At 47.3% G+C, this 18,108-nt stretch overlaps 2 protein-coding genes across 11 annotated transcripts in view; one reads left to right on the top strand and one right to left on the bottom strand.

Moving 5' to 3' along the window:
- Positions 1 to 17,071, bottom strand: part of ILF3 (interleukin enhancer binding factor 3) — a 51,712-nt gene extending 34,641 nt beyond the window's left edge. For 9 of the 10 annotated variants that reach the window (XM_053583234.1, XM_053583239.1, XM_053583240.1 and 6 more), the window contains exon 1: positions 16,930 to 17,069. The gene's annotated coding sequence lies outside the window, so the exon portion shown is untranslated. Of the gene's footprint in view, positions 1 to 16,929 lie in introns of all 10 variants that reach the window. The other variant, XM_053583235.1, reaches the window with a different exon arrangement.
- On the top strand, positions 461 to 17,180 carry LOC128580986 (translation initiation factor IF-2-like). Its single transcript, XM_053583441.1, has 3 exons — positions 461 to 520; positions 16,553 to 16,816; positions 16,959 to 17,180. Exons 1-3 carry the CDS (start codon positions 461 to 463, stop codon positions 17,178 to 17,180), a joined length of 546 nt encoding a protein of 181 aa, XP_053439416.1.
- Positions 17,181 to 18,108: the final 928 nt, after the last annotated feature.

Genomic DNA, 18,108 nt, shown 5'->3' with positions numbered 1-18,108 from the left:
ATAAGATAAAATAAAATTCAACCCAAATGTAAAGTCTAGCACAATGGTTCCTAGTCATTGTTGGTCTGCAACAATTTTTTTTAAGAGGTACAGGACGGCGCCTGTGGCTGAGTCGGTATGGCGCCGGCCCCATATACCGAGGGTGGCAGGTTCAAACCCGGCTCCGGCCAAACGGCAACCAAAAAATAGCCGGGCGTTGTGGTGGGTGCCTGTAGTCCCAGCTACTCGGGAGGCTGAGGCAAGAGAATCGCTTAAGCCCAGGAGTTGGAGGTTGCTGTGAGCTGTGTGAGGCCACAGCGCTCTACCGAGGGCCATAATGTGAGACTCTGTCTCTACGAGAAAAAAAAAAAAAAAAAAGAGGTCCAAAGGGTGGCTGGGCGTAGTGTCTCACGCCTGTAGTCCCAACGCTGTGGGAGGCCGAGGCGGGTGGATTACCTGAGCAGTATGGTTTGAGACCAGTATGAGCAGCAGTGAACCAGAGTACGACCCCGTCTCTACTAACATTAAGAACAGCCAGATGGTGCGGTGCCTGTGGCTCAGTGAGAGGGGTGCCGGCCCCATATGCCGAGGGTGGCGGGTTCAAACCCAGCCCCAGTCAAACTGCAATCAAAAAATAGCCGGGCGTTGTGGCGGGCGCCACTCGGGAGGCTGAGGCAAGAGAATTGCTTAAGCCCAAGAGTTAGAGGTTGCTGTGAGCCGTGTGACGCCATGGCACTCTACCCGAGGGCGGTACAGTGAGACTCTGTCTCTACAAAAAAAAAAAAAAAAGGCGGCGCCTGTGGCTCAAGGAGTAGGGCGCCAGTCCCATGTGCCGGAGGTGGCGGGTTCAAACCTATCCCCGGCCAGGGACCACAAAAAAAAAAAAAAAAAAAAAGAACAGCCAGATGTTATGGTGGGCGTCTGTTAATCCCAGCTATTGGGGAGGCAACGGGACAGAGCATCGGCAGAGGAAGAACATTTAAAAAAAGAAAATGAACAACAAAAAAAAGTACTTCAAACGAAGAAGAACGAACAAGCAAGCTGAAATTTAAAAAAATAAAAAGGTTCAAAGGGAGATGTCAAAAATATACTTTTATTTTTAGAATATAAATTATATTAGAGAGAGAGAAGAGTGAGAAAAGCAGGGAGAGAAAGGAAGACTGGGGGAGGGAAGAGAGAGAAGAGGGAGACGTAGCAAACCAAAGTAAAAACGTCTTAAATGTTTTCAATCGTCACTAAGTCTATTTTTAGTTACACTACTTCTTTTTTTTTTTTTTTTTGTAGAGACAGAGTCTTACTTTATGGCCCTCGGTAGAGTGCCATGGCATCACACAGCTCACAGCAACCTCCAACTCCTGGGCTTAAGCAATTCTCTTGCCTCAGCCTCCCAAGCAGCTGGGACTACAGGCGCCCACCACAACGTCCAGCTATTTTTTGGTTGCAGCTCGGCCAGGGCCAGGTTTGAACCCGCCACCCTCGGTATATGGGGCCGGTGCCTTACCGACTGAGCCACAAGTGCCACCCTAGTTACACTACTTCTAATAGTATTTTCAGTATTAAGACCACCTTTCTGGCTTGGTGCTGGTAGCTCAGCAGCTAGGGCGCCAGCCACATACACTGGAACTGGCATGTTCTAATCCAGTCAGGGCCTGCCAAACAATTGACAATAACAACCAAAAAATAGCCAGGCTTTCTGGCGGGTGCCTGTAGTCCCTGCTACTTGGGAGGCTGAGGCAAGAGAATCGCTTAAGCCCAAGAGTTTTAGGTTGCTGTGAGCTGTGACACCACAGCTCTCTACTGAGGGCAACACAGTGAGACTGTCTCAACAACAACAACAACAAAAGACTACCTTTTATCTTATGAAAAATGGAAATGAATGGCTACCAGAGCACAAGAATCCCTAGTTGCCTCTGTAGAGTCAAGTCAACTTTCTGGATGGATGCCACAGTGGTTACGGTACCAGCCACATACACCAAAGTTGGTGGCTTTGAACCTGACCTGGGTTAGTTAACCAACAATGACAACTGGAACAAAAAAATAGCCAGGTGTTGTGGTGGGCGCCTGTAGTCCCAGTTACATGGGAGGCTGAGGCAAGAGAATCACTTGAGCCCAAGAGTTTGAGGTTGCTATGAGCTGTGACACCACGGCACTCTACCAAGAGTGACACAGTGACTCTTTGGTCTCATTAGAAAAAAAAAGAAAAGAAAAAGAAAAATGAAGATGGTGTATAATCACTAATTAAAAAGATTTCTTTTCCTAGACAAAATAAAAAGTTGGCTGATGCAGGTTGTTCCCCAAAATATTTTTGGATACTCACAATGTGCCAGATCTGCTTTTATTGGAGGAGCATCTGGGAGTGCAAGAGACAAAAACCCTGGGTTTGTTCCTGCACTCTTTTGGAAGCTAGGTCAAAAATAAGAATGAAAATATCACCTGCCTCAAAGATGCAGATAGTAAGGAATTACAGGTGACAGTGTGGGATAACAACGTTAAGGACTGTAAAACTACAAAGGAAATGAGATAAACGGATTAAGCTGGGCGAGGTAGCGTATGCCCGTAGTCACCCAAGAGGCTGAGGATGGAGGACCAAGTGAGCTCAGGAGCTGAAGACCAACCTTGGCAACATAGTGAAACTACATCTTTAAAAAAAAAAAAAAAAAATAGGGCGGTGCCTGTGGCTCAGTGGGTTAAGGCTCCGGCCCCATATACTGAGGGTGGTGAGTTCAAACCCAGCTCTAGCCAAACTGCAACAAAAAAATAGCCGGGTGTTGTGGCGGGCGCCTATAGTCCTAGCTACTCGGGAGGCTGAGGCAAGAGAATCGCCTAAGATAACTATATATTCTTATATCATTAAAATGTTATCATATTATTGGGACAATATGAGCAATTTGAGCACAGACCATATATAAGATCATGGTATTGAGATGATGATAAATTTTGTGAGTGTGCAAATCATAAATGTGGTTTATGTAGACGAATGTCTTTGTTCTAGAAGATGTATGCTAAATATTTAGGGAGATGGCTCAGCCTAAAAGTGGGTGTACAATTGAGAGAAAGAAAAGAGGCCCAGAGACAGTGTAACCGCCAATGAATGGACAGAGCTAAGGACATGCAGGTATTCGTTGTACTTTTCTTTCCATGTCTATATATTTTGATTTTTTTTTCCAAAATAAAAAGTTGTAGGAAAAACATCAGGGGAGTTTACACAAAATTCTGATGTCCGGATTTTTCAAAAAAAAGACCCTGAAAATGTAGCACCCTGGGCTTGGACCTGAGCAGAGGCCTCCCCCTGAGAGGAGGCTGAGGCTGCAGTGTCCACCTGCCCCTGTCGTCCTGTGATCAGCCTGCCTCACTCCTTTATGTCAATAGTGTGATCTCCACAGACAGGCGAGTCGCGAGTGTAACCTTTCATGCTCCTTGACTAAGAACTCTGAACACGGCAAAAACAACGCATAGACGTGTTCCCAATATGTCTCAACCGAGCCATTTGAAGAACTTGAAGAGAAGGGACCCAGAGATGCTGCTATTAGCAATGGCGGGACTAAATTCTGAAAGATGTCTCAGGTGGAAGGTCTGCCTGGGCACCCCAAGTGGCACTGACATGTGTTGACATCCAATTCCTCAAGGAGCATCTACTCTTCTGTTCCTTAAATTTCTTCCATCCCCTTCCTGCAGCACTACCCAGTGAGAAGGCCAGCAGCGCAGAGGCTGGGGACCTCAGCGACACAATGACTCTGGGTTGGTTGGCTTGTGTTTGATTTGAACCACATGGCCCTTTCCTTGCTGGATACAGAGATATTCCCCGGGGGCTGGGTTGGGTTCAGGTTCATTCACCTGCTTTATGCAGAACTCTGTCATACTCCAGCCCAGCATGCCGGACTTCTTGATTTAAGGGGATTTTCTTACAGAGAGACCTTGACCCTCTCTGTTACCTGGCTTCTGTGTTGGCCATCCTACCACTCACTCAGTATATCTTCAGTATGTTTAAGCCTGAGTTATGGAAAGGGGTTGAACCTATAGCGTTCATGGGTCATATGCAAATCAGAAAATGTCATCTACCCTAGAAGTTCTTCACCTTAGGTTGGAGCATACAGCTTGGGTATTGTGACATAAAGATTAAGGGTGGTAAATTTATATTTTTATTTATCAATATTAGTTGTCTATTGTTTGAGATTTTGGAAAAAAAATTAAGAAGAGGTTAACTGATGACTCCATACTGAACCTTAGAGTCAAAGCATTCTATGATAGACATACTCCTATCTGATAATGTGAATTATTGTCAAATGCACTTTTTTGCATTATTATTATTGCTCAATATTTCATTGCAGCAATCGTCTGATTTCTTTTCTGAATGTATTTATCTTCATGCATTCTTTACGAGGTTTTTTTGTTTCTAATCCTTACCTTAAACACTTATTATTAAATTTTAAACCTTTTTAATTTTGTGAAGGCAAAAAGTGGAAACCCCCAGCTACTCGGGAGGCTGAGGCAAGAGAATCGCTTAAGCCCAGGAGTTGGAGGTTGCTGTGAGCTGTGTGAGGCCACGGCACTCTACCGAGGGCCATAAAGTGAGACTCTGTCTCTACCAAAAAAAAAAAAGTGGAAACCAAGAAACACATGTATATGTACAGAGAAAAAAAAAAAAGAGAGAATCGACTAAGCCCAAGGATTTGGAGGTTGCTGTGAGCTGTGATGCCACAGCACTCTACCGAGGGTTAATAAGTAAGACTCTGTCTCATAAAAAATACATAAAAAAAAAAAAAAAAAAGGGTGGCGCCTGTGGCTCAGTCGGTAAGGCGCTGGCCCCATATACCGAGGGTGGCGGGTTCAAACCCGTCCTCGGATGAACTGCAACCAAAAAATAGCCGGGCGTTGTGGCGGGCGCCTGTAGTCCCAACTACTCGGGAGGCTGAGGCAAGAGAATCTCTTAAGGCCAGGAGTTGGAGGTTGCTGTGAGCTGTGTGATGCCATAGCACTCTACTGAGGGCCATAAAGTGAGACTCTGTCTCTACAAAAAGAAAAAAAAAGAAAAAAAAAATAGTGTTCTTGGAAAACCAATAGAAACACTTTATCTGCCTGTGAGAGGACACAGTATCACAAAAAAATGTTGAACATGACTCCATGTGGGAATTACCAAACCTTTCCAGCACGCTCTTCAGGTACCAAGGGGGCGATGGAAGCAACCCTAAAGTGTTCCCACACCTGGTTGGAGGCAGAGGCAACCCTTCCCAAAACCTAGTGTGTAATTTAAAGTTTATTACTTTTCTTTTTTTTTTTAATTAAAAAACTCTCAAAGGATGTATACAGTAACATGTGAATTATTACAGTAATTAAGGGTACCCTTCTTAAGGGAAACTTTTTTACTTTGAAACAACTGCAGCATCACAAGCAGTTGTAAGAAATAACAGATCTGGGCGGCGCCTGTGGCTCAGTTGGTAGGGCGCCGGCCCCATATACCGAGGGTGGCGGGTTCAAACCCAGCCCCGGCCAAACTGCAACCAAAAAATAGCCGGGCGTTGTGGCGGGCGCCTGTGGTCCCAGCTACTCGGGAGGCTGAGGCAAGAGAATCGCTTAAGCCCAGGAGTTGGAGGTTGCTGTGAGCTGTGTGAGGCCACGGCACTCTACCGAGGGCCATAAAGTGAGACTCTGTCTCTACAAAAAAAAAAAAAAAGAAATAACAGATCTGGCTCCAAGTCTGTAGGTCAAGCAGCTAGGGCACCAGCCACATATACCAGAGCTGCTGGGTTCGAATCCAGCCCGAGCCCGCCAAACAACAATGACAACTACAACCAAAAAAAAAAAAAAAAAATGGCCGGGCATTGTGTTGGGCATCTATGGTCCCAGCTACTTGAGAGGCTGAGGCAAAAGAATCGCCTAAGCCCTAGAGTATGAGGTTGCTGTGAGCTGCGATGCCACAGCACTCTACCCAGGGCGACAACTTGAGACCCTGTCTCAAAAAAAAAAAAAAAAAGGAAAGAAAGAAATAACAGATCCGTCTGGTACACCCAGTGTCTCACAAATAACATTTTGCAAAACTATAGCACAATATACTAACCACATTGACAGTGATTCAGACAAAGCACAAAACATTCCCAGGGCACAAGGATTCCTAGTTGCCCGTGTGGAGTCAAGTCAACTTTCTACCCTCCCCCCATCCCTAATACCTGGCAGCCACTCATCCATTTACCATTGCTGTAGTTTGGTCATTTCCAGAATCTCCTAGAATGGAACTGCAGACTACGTAACCTTCCATAAATGGCTTGGTTTTTTATCTGTTTGTTTTAAAACAGTCTCACTTTGTCCCCCTTAGCATAGTGCCATGGTGTCATAGCTCACAGAAACCTCAAATTCTTGGGCTCAAGCAATTCTCTTGCCTCAGCCTCCCAAGTAGCTGGGACTATAAGGCACCTGACCAACACCTGGCTATTTTTAGAGATGAGTTCTCACTCTGGCTTAGGCTTGTCTCGAACCTGTGAGCTCAGGCAATCCACCCGCCTCGGCCTCCCAAAGTGCTAGGATTACAGGCGTGAGCCAGCGTGCCCAGACTCAGGACGGCTTGTTTCACTCTGCACAACTGCCTCAAGTTTCACCCAAGACTCAAATGCACCATTAGGTGGCTTTTTTTGTTGTTGTTGCAGTTTTTGGCTGTGGCTGGATTTGAACCCGCCACCTCCAGCATATGGGACTGGCGCCTTATTCCTTGAGCCATAGGCGCCGCCTGGGTGGCTCTTTTTTATGGCTATTTAGTAATCTGTGAGGTGAAAGTATCACAATTTAACTAATCATTCCTCACTGAAGGACATCAGTGACTGTTTCCAGTTCTTGAGTCTAATAAAACTGCTATGGACATTTATTTGTGGGTAAGTTTTTGTGTGAATACACAAATTGTCACACAAAAATTCTAAATTCCCTAATTCTCTGCAATACATAAATGCTCAAATTATAAATGGTAAGTCATATGATGGGTGCCAGTTTAGTTTTTTAAGAAACTGTTAAACTGTTTTCCAGAGTTAAAGCCTTGGATTTTATTTTTTATCTTTTGAGACAGAGCCTCAAGCTGTTGCCCTGGGTAGAGTGCCATTGCATCACAGCTCACAGCAACCTCCAACTCTTGGGCTTATTTGACCCGGGCTGAATTTGAACCCACCAGCTCTGGTGTATGCGCCTTAGCAGCGTGAACTACAGGCGCTGAGCCAAGTTTTGGGTTTTAAAAACAAACTCAGCTTCAGAAGTAATTTTTTTTTTTTTTTTTTTTTTTTGAGACAAGAGTCTCACTATGTCATCCTCGGTCGAGTGCCCTGGCATCACAGCTCACAGAAACCTCAAATTCTTAGGCTTAAGCAATTCTCTTGCCTCAGCCTTCCAAGTAGCCGGTAGTACAGGTACACGCCACAACGCACGGCTATTTTTTTTATTGTACTTGTCACTGTTGTTTGGCAGGCCGGGGCCAGATTCAAACCCAGCAGCCCCAGTGTATGTGGCCAGTGCCCTATCTGCTGAGCTACAGGCACTGTGCCAGGTTCACAAGTAATTCAATTCACCTCCTCTCCTCTTCTAACAGTTTGCACACCCACTCTACAAAGCAGTGATTCTCAGGAAGCTCCTACCAGGCAGCCCACTAGCCAGCCATTATTTCCTCCAATAAGGATTCTGCACAGGTAACCCACATGACAAATATTTATTAAGTGCAGATCTAAACCATTGGGCTGGGCTGCTTATTTGTATGTTGTTGATATTTAGGGTTTTTAAAAAATCTGAATAGGGTGGTGCCTGTGGCTCAGTTGAGTAGGGCGCCGGCCCCATATATCGAGGGTGGCGGGTTCAAACCCAGCCCCGGCTGAACTGCAACCAAAAAATAGCCGGGTGTTGTGGCGGGCGCCTGTGGTCCCAGCTGCTCGGGAGGCTGAGGCAGGAGAATCGTGAAAGCCCAAGAGCTGGAGGTTGCTGTGAGTCCTGTGACATCATGGCACTCTACCAAGGGTGGTAAAGTGAGACTGTCTCTACAAAAAAAAAATAATAATAATAATAATAATAGGGCGGCGCCTGTGGCTCAGCGGGTAGGGCGGCGGCCCCACATGCCGAGGGTGGGGGGTTCAAACCCAGCCCCAGCCAAACTGCAACAAAAAAAATAGCGGGGCGTTGTGGTGGGCGCCTGTAGTCCCAGCAACTTGGGAGGCTGAGGCAAGAGAATCACCTAAGCCCAAGGATTTGGAGGTTGCTGTGAGCTGTGTGACGCCATGGCACTCTACTGAGGGCGATAAGGTGAGACTCTGTCTCTACAAAAAAATAAAAAATAAAAAATAATAATAATGATAAAAAATAAAAAAAATAAAAATAAAAACTCTGAATAGGCTCGGTGCCTGTGGCTCAAGAGGCTAAGGCGCCAGCCACATACACCTGAGCTGGCGGGTTGGAACCCAGCCCAGGCCCAACATACAACAATGACGGCTGCAACCAAGATACAGCCGGTGTTATGGCGGGCGCCTGTAGTCCCAGCTACTCGGGAGGCTGAGGCAAGAGAATCGCTTAAGCCCAGGAGTTGGAGGTTGCTGTGAGCTGTGATGCCATAGCACTCTACCCAGGGCGACAGCTTGAGGCTCTGTGCCAAAATAAATAAATAAACAAATAAAAACTATGAATATACAGCAATTATTAACCTGCCAAAATCTACGTGTATTATTGAGAAACAAACATAACCTGCAACATCTCATTCTTTAAAACTACTTCCAATCAGTGGCTCACATGTTTAGTCCTACCATCTGGGATGTCAAGGCAGGAGGAACCCTTCTGCTCAGGAGTTCAAGATCACCCTGAGTAAAGTAAGACCGCCATTTCCAAAGCAGAAAAATTAGGGTCGGCGACCGTAATACAGTGGTTATGGCACCAGCCACGTGCACTGAGGCTGGCTGGGTTCCAGCCCAGTCCAGGCCTGCTGAACAACAATGACAACTGCAACAAGAAAATAACTGGGCACTGTAGCAGGCGCCTGTAGTCCCAGCTACTTGGGAGGCTGAGACAAGAGAATCGCTTAAGCCCAAGAGTCTAAAGTTGCTGTAAGCAATGACGCCACAGCACACTGTCTCAAATTAAAAAAAAAAAAAAAGAAAGAAAAATTAGTGGGACCTGGTGGCTGGTGCCTGTAGTCCCAGCTACTTGGGCGGCTGAAGCAAGAGAAACACAGGAGCCCAAGAGTTTGAGGTTGCTGTGAACTATGACACCATGGCACTCTACGGAGGGTGATAAAGTGACACTCTATCTCAAAAATAAATAAATAAATAAATGTAAGTGGCCTGAAGATTGTGATTTATCTCCAAATAAGGCCTTAACGTTGAGCTTGAACCCCATCCTTATGAAAATAAGAACAGCTGTTTCGCATGTTGGAGAAAAACTATTTATTTTTATTTATTTATTTTTGAGACAGAGTCTCAGTGTGTCCGCCCTCGGTAGAATGCCGTGGCATCACAGTTTACAACAACCTCAAACTCTTGGGCTCCTGCGTTTCTCTTGCTTCAGCCTCCCAAGTAGCTGGGACTACAGGCACCAGCCACCAGGTCCCACTAATTTTTCTTTTTTTCTATAAATTGCCAGTAAAATCACTTCTCACAGATCACCTATGATCATAAAAATAACATAACAGCAAATTTACACACTTGAATAAAGGAATACACATTCAATATGGTGACTAAATGTTGCTTGGTGACTTGCATGGTCTACGAGAAAATGATCCTTAGATAGTTAAGATCGTTTCCGTACACCAACACTGGCAGGTTTGAACCTGGCCTAAGCCAGCTAAACAACTGATAATGGCAACAAAATATAGCCGTGCATTGTGGCGGGCACCTGTAGTCCCAGCTAGGTGGGAGGCTGAGGCAAGAGAATCGCTTGAGCCCAAGAGTTTGAGGTTGCTGTGAGCTGTGACACCAGGGCACTCTACCAAAGGCAACACAGGGAGACACTGTCTCAAAACAAACACTAGTAGCCACAATTGTTTTTTTTTTTTCCTTTCTCGAGACACAGTCTCAAGCTGTCGCCCTGGGCAGAGTGCCAGGGTGACATCATAGCTCACAGCAACGTCCAATTTGGGCTCAAGGGATCCTCTTGCCTCAGTTTTTTTTTTTTTTTGACTCTCTCAAAATTAAATAAACATAAAAAACCAGGCTGGGTACTGTAGCTCACAACTATAATCCTAGCACTCTGAAAGGCTGAGGCAGGACAGCTTGAGGCCAGGAGTTCAAGAACAGCCTGAGCAAGAGTGAGATTCCTGACACACACCCCACACCTGTCTCTATCTCTACAAAAAATAGAAAAGTTGGGCGGCTCCTGTGGCTCAGTGAGTAGGGCGCCGGCCCCATATGCCGAGGGTGGCGGGTTCAAACCCAGCCCCGGCCAAACTGCAACCAAAAAATAGCCGGGCGTTGTGGCGGGCGCCTGTAGTCCCAGCTGCTCGGGAGGCTGAGGCAAGAGAATCGCGTAAGCCCAAGAGTTAAGAGGTTGCTGTGAGCCGTGTGCTGCCACGGCACTCTACCCGAGGGCGGTACAGTGAGACTCTGTCTCTACAAAAAAAAAAAAAAAAAATAGAAAAGTTAGCTGGGCATGATGGCGCTTGCCTATACTTCCAGCTACACAGAAAGCTGAGGAAAATCACTTGAGCCCCTAAGTTTGAAGGTGTAATGAGCTATAATGAATGACATTACTGCATGCTCACCTAAGGAACAAAGCAACCCTACCTCAAAAACAAATAAAAATAGGGCCAAAAGTGGTGGCTCACACCTGTAATTGCAGCACTCTGGAAGGCCTAGGCGGGTGAAATTACTTGAGCTCACAGGTTCAAGGGCAGCCTGAGCAAGAACCAGACCTTGTCTCTAAAAACAGCAGGGTGTTGTGGTGGGCACCTGTAGTCCCAGCTACTCAGAAGGCTGAAGCAAGAGAATCGCTTGAGCCCAAGAGTTTGAGGTTGCAGTGAGCTATGATGCCACGTACCAAGGGCAACAAAGTCAGAGTATCTCAAAAATATTAAATTAAATTAAAATTTAAAAAATTAGGGGTTCAGTGGGTAGGGCGCCGGCCCCAAATACCTAAGGTAGTGGGTTCAAACCCAGCCCTGCCAAACTGCAACAAAAAATAGCTGGGCGTTGTGGCAGGTGCCTGTACTCCCAGTTACTTGGGAGGCTGAGGCAAGACAATCACCTAAGCCCAGGAGTTGGAGGTTGCTGTGAGCTGTGACAACACAGCTCTCTATTGAGAGCGTTTATGTGAGACTCTGTCTCAAAAAAAAAAAAATGAAAAAATTAGTACACTGTCGGCAGGCGCAGTGGCTCACGCCTGTAATCCCAGCACTGAGGGAGGCTGAGGTGGGAGGATTGCTTGAGCTCAGGAGTTCGAGGCTTGTCTGAGCGAGAGTGAGACCCCAACTCATGAAAAAAATGGAAAAACCCAGCCAGGTGCTGGGGCAAGCCTCTGTAATCCCAGCAGCTTTGGAGGCTGAGGCAGCAGGATGCCCACAGCCGGAGTCTGAGGTTGCAGTGAGCTACGACGCCACTGCCCTCTGCTCAGGGCATAGGGTAGAACTGTGTCTCGACAAAAAAAAAAAAAAAAAAAAAAAAAAATTAGTACACTGGGCTTGGCACCTATAGCTCAAGCGGCTAAGGCACCAGTCACATACGCCAGAGCTGGCAGATTCGAATCCAGCCTGGGCCTGCCAAACGACAACTACAACCAAAAAATAGCCAGGCATTGTGGCAGGCACCTGTAGTCCCAGCTACTTGGGAGGCTGAGGCAAGAGAACTGCTTAAGCCCAGGAGTTGGAGATTGCTGTGAGCTGTGACACCATAGCACTCTACCCAGGGCAACAGTTTGAGGCTGTCTCAAAAACAACAAAAAAAATCAGTACACTGGCTGGGTGCCCATAGCTCAGTAGTTAGGCCGCCAGTCACATGCTCCAGGGCTGATGGGTTCAAACCAGACCCCAACCTATTTTTAAGGAAAAAAAATCAGCTCGGTGCCCATTGCACATTGTTACGGCACAAGCCACATACACCAAGGCTCGTAGTTCAAACCTGGCCCGGGCCTGCTAAACAACAATGACAACTGCAACAACAAAAAAGGGAAAACAGCCAGGTGTTGTGGTGGGCACCTATTGTCCCAGCTACTAGGACACTGACGCAAGATAATCACTTGAATCCCAGAGTTGGAGGTTGCGGAAAGATATGATGCCACTGCACTCTACTGAGGATGACAAAATGATCTCTGTCTCAAAATAAATAAATAAAAATTAGTACATGGAGCAGGCTCCCTTCACACACACCTGGCTACCCTGTTTTTATGGTCTTTTCAGCACCAACTTCCCCTATATAAAACGCTTAGAGGTCACCTACATGTTTCAAAGAAAACTGCCAAATGCTAGAACAGGGAACTGAAAGTCCACTTCATTCCTTCAGGACCTCACCCCTCTTCACTGACTGTGTATAGCAGGGGTCCTCAAACTACAACCCGTGGGCCACATGAGGTGGTGTGATTGTATTTGTTCCCTTTTTGTTTTTTTACTTCAAAATAAGATATGTGCAGTGTGCATAGGAATTTGTTCATAGTTTTTTTTTTTTTTAAACTATAGTCCGGCCCTCCAAGGGTCTGAGGGACAGTGAACTGGCCCCCTGTTTAAAAAGTTTGAGGACCCCTGGTGCATAGTGTCCCATCAAACCACTATCTACCACTAATTCCAAACCATTCCAATAGAAACAGAAATCAAATCTTCCTCTCCCAGGATCTTACTAAGAAAAAAACAAAAAAGAAGGTAGCGTCTGTGGCTCAGAGAGCACCCCGTATACCGAGGGTGGTAGGTTCAAACCCGGCCCCGGCCAAACTGCAACAAGAAAAGTCAGGCATTGTGGCAGGCACCTGTAGTCCCAGCTGCTCTAAGCAAGAGAATCACCTAAGCAAGAGCTGGAGGTTGCTGTGCGCTGTGACACCACAGCACTCTATGGAGGGTGACAAAGTGAGACTGTCTCTAAAAAGAAAAAAAGAAATATTCAATAAACAGAACCCAGAAAAGCCTAATTACTACAAATGTTCAATTAAAGCAAGTTTGAGGGCCAGACGTGGTGGGTCAAGCCTGTAACCCCAGACTCTAGGAAGCCAAGGTGGATGGATTGCCTGAGCTCACAGATTCAACACCAGACTGAGCCAGAGGAAGACCCTGCCTCTAAAAATAGCTAGGCATTGAGGCTGGCGCCTATAGTTCCAGCCACTTGGGAGGCTGAGGCAAAAGGATTCCTTGAGCCCAAGAGTTTAAGGTTGCTGTGAGCTATGATGTCATTGCACCCTACAGATGGGGACAAAATTGTTAAAAAAAAATTGCACAAGGTCAATTAACTTGCTGATAAAATATAGCAGGATGGCGAATCCAAGTAATCACCGTCTGGGGCCATGAAAAGTATTAAGAAACTGGGAAGGTGGGTGAAAGAAAGAGGCGTGGAGCCACCCTAGCCCAAAGAAATTTTCTAAAGCCTTTTACAAAAGTTAAGAGCACTCCACCTGGGGAGGCCAAGGTGGGTGGATCGCCTGAACTCACAAGTTCGAGACTAACCTGAGCAAGATAAAGATCACTGTCTCTGAAAATAGCCAGGCGTTGTGGTGGGCACCCGTAGTCCCAGCTACTCAGGAGGCTGAGGCAAGAGAATCGCTTGAGCCCAAGAATTTGAGGTTGCTGTGAGCTATGATGGTACAGCACTCTGCTGAGGGTGAGAAAGTCAGACTGTTTCAAAGAAATAAAATAAAATAAATAAAAAACAATCATAACTAGCCGGGTGTTGTGGCAGGCACCTGTAGTCCCAGCCACTTGGGAGGCTGAGGCAAGAGAATCGCTTAAGCCCAAGAGTCTGAGATTGCTGTGAGCTGTGACGCCATAGCACTCTACAAAGGGCGATAAAGTGAGACTCTGTCTCTAAAAAAAGAAAAAAAATGATAACTGCAACACCAACACCAACACCAACAAAAATAACCGGTCGTTGTGCAGGTGCCTATAGTCTCAGCTACTTGGGACGTTGAGGGAAGAGAATCGCTTGAGCCCAAGAATTAGCGGTTGCTGTGAGATATGACACAAGAGCACTCTACTGGGGGAGACAAACTGAGACTGTCTCCAAAAAAAAAGAAAAAGAAAAAAGGCGGCGCTCGTAGATCAGTGAGTAGGTCACTGGCCACATATACCGAGGCTGGCGGGTTTGAACCCAGTCTGGGCCAGCCTAAAAGACAATTGACGGGCCAAGCCAAGTGGCTCACGCCTATAATCCCAGCACTTGGGAGGCCAAGATGGATGAACTGCTTGAGCTCACAGGTTCGAGACCAGCCTGAGCCAGAGCAAGACCTCATCTCTAGAAAAAACAGCTGGGCATTCTGGCAGCACCTGTAGTCCCAGCTACTCGGTAGGCTGAGGCAAGAGGATTGCTTGACCCCAAGAATTTAAGGTTTCTGTGAGCTATGTTGCCACAGCACTCTGTTGAGGGTGAAAGTGAGACTCTGTCTCAAAAAATAAACAAACAACTGCAACAACAACAATAACAAATAGCTGAACGTTGTGGGGGTACCTGTAGTCCCAGCTACTTGGGAGGCTGAGGCAAAAGAATCGCTTAAGCCCAAGAGTTTGAGGTTGCTGTGAGCTGTAACGTGACAGCACACAACTTGATCTCCAAAAAAAAAAAGAACACTTCTATCTCCCACATCTTGCTAAAGGCTAAAGACAGATGAGATGCTGTCTGCTGTCTACCAAAAGAGACTGTCATATAAAAGGCTTCTTCCCCATTAACAGCTCCACATGTTCCTTCCTATAGGCCAGTGGTTCTCAATCTGTGGGTCGCCACCCATGACCTTTTCACAGGGGTCACCTAAGACCATCAGGAAACACATTACGATTCATTAACAGTAGCAAAATTACAGTTATAAAGTAGCAATGAAAATAATTTTATGTTTGGGGATCACCACAACTGAAGAATTGTATTAAAAGGGTCATGGCATCAGGAAGGTTGATAACCACTGCTGTAGGTCTTTAATCAGGAGCATCATATTTGTGTGATCAAAATTAGCAGCTGCTCTTTTGTAAGTGTGGTATTTGACAGGAAGAAGGTAAGTAAAAAACAGCTTTAGATTTCTCACTCTCAGGAACATGAACCTCCAAAACTATTAATACTAAAAGAAGCTAATGGAATTTTTGCCTACAGGCAGGAGACATGTTCGGGGGGTGGGGGGTCAGGGGGGGGTGGTAGCAAGAAAAATTGCCAACAATTTAGTACCTGTCAGCTACAGAAAGAAGCTATCCAAGATCCAGTTAGATAGGGAGACTCTGATACATAAGTGCCCAGTGCTGGCAGGAATAAGTATGACCGTCATCCCCAGCCAGCAACCAAAACTAAAAAATACTCCAGACAACACTCAGGCCTGTATAGATTCCATTCACAGATCTCTTGCCTATGTAGGATCAAAAGATACCCACGTAAGGAAGAGACAGCTCTGGGGCAAAGACTCCAACACTACTAGACAGGGACAGCAGCACCTCCCAGCGTCCTAGGGTTTTCCTCCTTCCTTTCCAGCTGTGAATGAAGCCCTGGTTCCCACACTTAATGCATTCAGTCTGAGCGGGTGCAATAGCTACTACATCCCACAAGACCACACACAAAGCATCACACTCAAAGCTTAGTGGCAGTACTGTCAGCAATCCTTGGAGATTCCCAACCACAAACACCTGAGGAAAACAGAACTTAAAAGTCCTAAATTTGAATCCTAACTTCAGAAGGCATTCGTGTTCTACCCAAGACCCCAAATATGCCATTACACCACTCATTTTAAAGAGTGGAACCTTGAACAACCAGAATGGCAAACTCAAAAGGACTGAATACTTAAATCCAGACAATGAAGGCTTGTCACTAAAATTCATGCTTCCTTGCTGATCCATCCTGCTGCAATCTGAAATATTGAGATCACTTACTCTCCCGCAATCTGGTCGCTGAGCTGGAGGCCAGAATGCAGATCAGCGCACACCTCACATAATTCACCCTGAAGTGAAAACCCATTAGTAACACAGGAATGAATCTCAATCAACTACTTGACAAAATAAATGTAAAAAAGGTTTTCAGCACCCACGTTCGGGCTGCAATCTCACAGATTACGATGCACCTAAACATCACAGTAGATCAGTTTGTGGGACGCTACAAATTCTAAGCGATCCGAAAAACACTCAATTTCACTGAAAACACCTGAACTAAAGAACAGGAAACCTATAAACCCTCTCGAGTTTGAATACTGATCTGAGGAAGGTCTGCCTGACCAGACATTTGGGAATCTGGAGAACCCACAAAGGCTTCCTCTGCAACCCTTGTGAGAAAGGGATTTTCAAGGATGAGGTCCGACTCTCCCTACCCTATGGAGACAAAAGGAGGCCACGTTTCCCGCCTCGGAAACCTGGGACCCTCCAGGAACCCATGGCGGGACAGAGACAAAAAAGGAGGAGGGGTACGAAAAATGGGTAACCCCGGGCGGGATACTCCGGGCTCCAGGGGGTGTGTGCTCCAGGCACGTGCGCGCGTAGCCTGGAAGCCACGACAAATCCCTGCCCCGAGGAGGTGGAAGTCTGGGCTCGGTGCGCGCGTCCTTCCCGCGCGTGGCGCCGCCGCGGGGCGAGGGGCCGCGAAGGGGGGGAGCAGATGCGCGCGCACCGGGCTTTCGCCGCCACCGCCGCCATTTTGTTTCCTCGCACAATGGGGGCAGAGTAACGGCTGAGGGCGGGAGCGAGGCCGGCGCGAGAGGAACGAGCCAGGAGCAGGGGCAAGAGAACCAGGCGAAAGCGGAGGATGTAAGGACCTTTCAGCATGATCACCGCGACTCTTCAGTAGGGACAGAGTTGAGAAGGAGGGCGGGGGGAGGGGGAGAGGCAGGAGGGAGCCCAGCCGCCACATTGACACTTACCTTGTCGGCGTCCACTTCCCGTACCACAGCTGCCGACGCCACCCTTCTGCCACAGCCCGCCGGGGTCTACCCCCAAAAGCCACGCGGTGCGCGCCGGGCTGCTGAGTCCAACAGCAATGGCGAGAAGAGGAGGAGGAGCCGGAGCCGGGGGCGAGCGAGCAGGCGCGCGCCAGGGGGGTGCGGGAGCACGTGACCGACCGGAGTCCCGCCCCCTCGCCGTCGCTTTGCGGCAGGACGCAGGCCCAGCCTGAGTGGGAGGGAGAGACGAAAAGAGATAAGGAGGGCCGTTGTCACGTGAACATAAGCGTGGGCGTTGCTGGGGGTCGGTCACGTGGCTTCAATCACTTTCCTCCGCTTTCCAGAGCTTTGCTCTGTCGCGTGATACTGGCGCTGTCCGACCCTCCTCCACGTGACAAGGGCTACTCTCACTTTTCCAGGATTGTATTGGTAGATCTATGTCACGTGATAAGGTCATTGCTCGGGTTCGGCAATGGCGGGTTTTGAGCCGCCCTTACGACGTCATGCGGTGTTGCACGCCTGCGCAGCAGCTACTTTAAGCTAGTCACTGAGTACGTTAACGGAAACGCCTCTAAGGCTAGCATGTGTTTCTTAGAGACCCGAGCATCATCAGGGATGTTCGGCCTCCACCTGGAGTCAGAACAGTTCGTGGGAAATCCAGGGGTGGGACTTAACGGCGCTCAGCCACAGACAGCCCTGGAGGTCGTGAGTAAGGACGCCGACGACCGGGTGACTTCTTAGGAGCTTAGCGTCGTCGAATCCTCCCAGGCCACACGTGAGGTCCCTGCTGTACCATCTGTGATTAAGCTAAATTCCTGGGTCCGGTTGGCGCTCAACAGGCGTAGTATTTGACAGGAAGGTTGATAGATACCCGCGTTACAAGAATATGGAGCAAGAGGAGCAAGGTGTTGAAAATGGAGAGAAGTCGTTAAAAACTTACAGGTTAATAATGGGTCTTCTGGTGGCGCCTGTGGCCCAAAGAGGTAGGACGCCGGCCCCATATGCCGGAGGTGGCAGGTTCAAACCCAGCCCTGGCCAGAAACTGCTAAAATAAAAAATAAATAATGGGTCTTCTGTGCAAAAACGTACAGAGTCGCAAATTAAAGGATGCAGAATCTTTAGGCCTGGCGCGGTGGCTCATTCCTGTAATCCCAGCACTCT

Source organism: Nycticebus coucang, chromosome 3 (assembly GCF_027406575.1).
Source record: "Nycticebus coucang isolate mNycCou1 chromosome 3, mNycCou1.pri, whole genome shotgun sequence".
Classification (NCBI taxonomy): Eukaryota; Metazoa; Chordata; class Mammalia; order Primates; family Lorisidae; genus Nycticebus; species Nycticebus coucang.
This window is presented reverse-complemented; position numbering and strand designations above follow the sequence as displayed.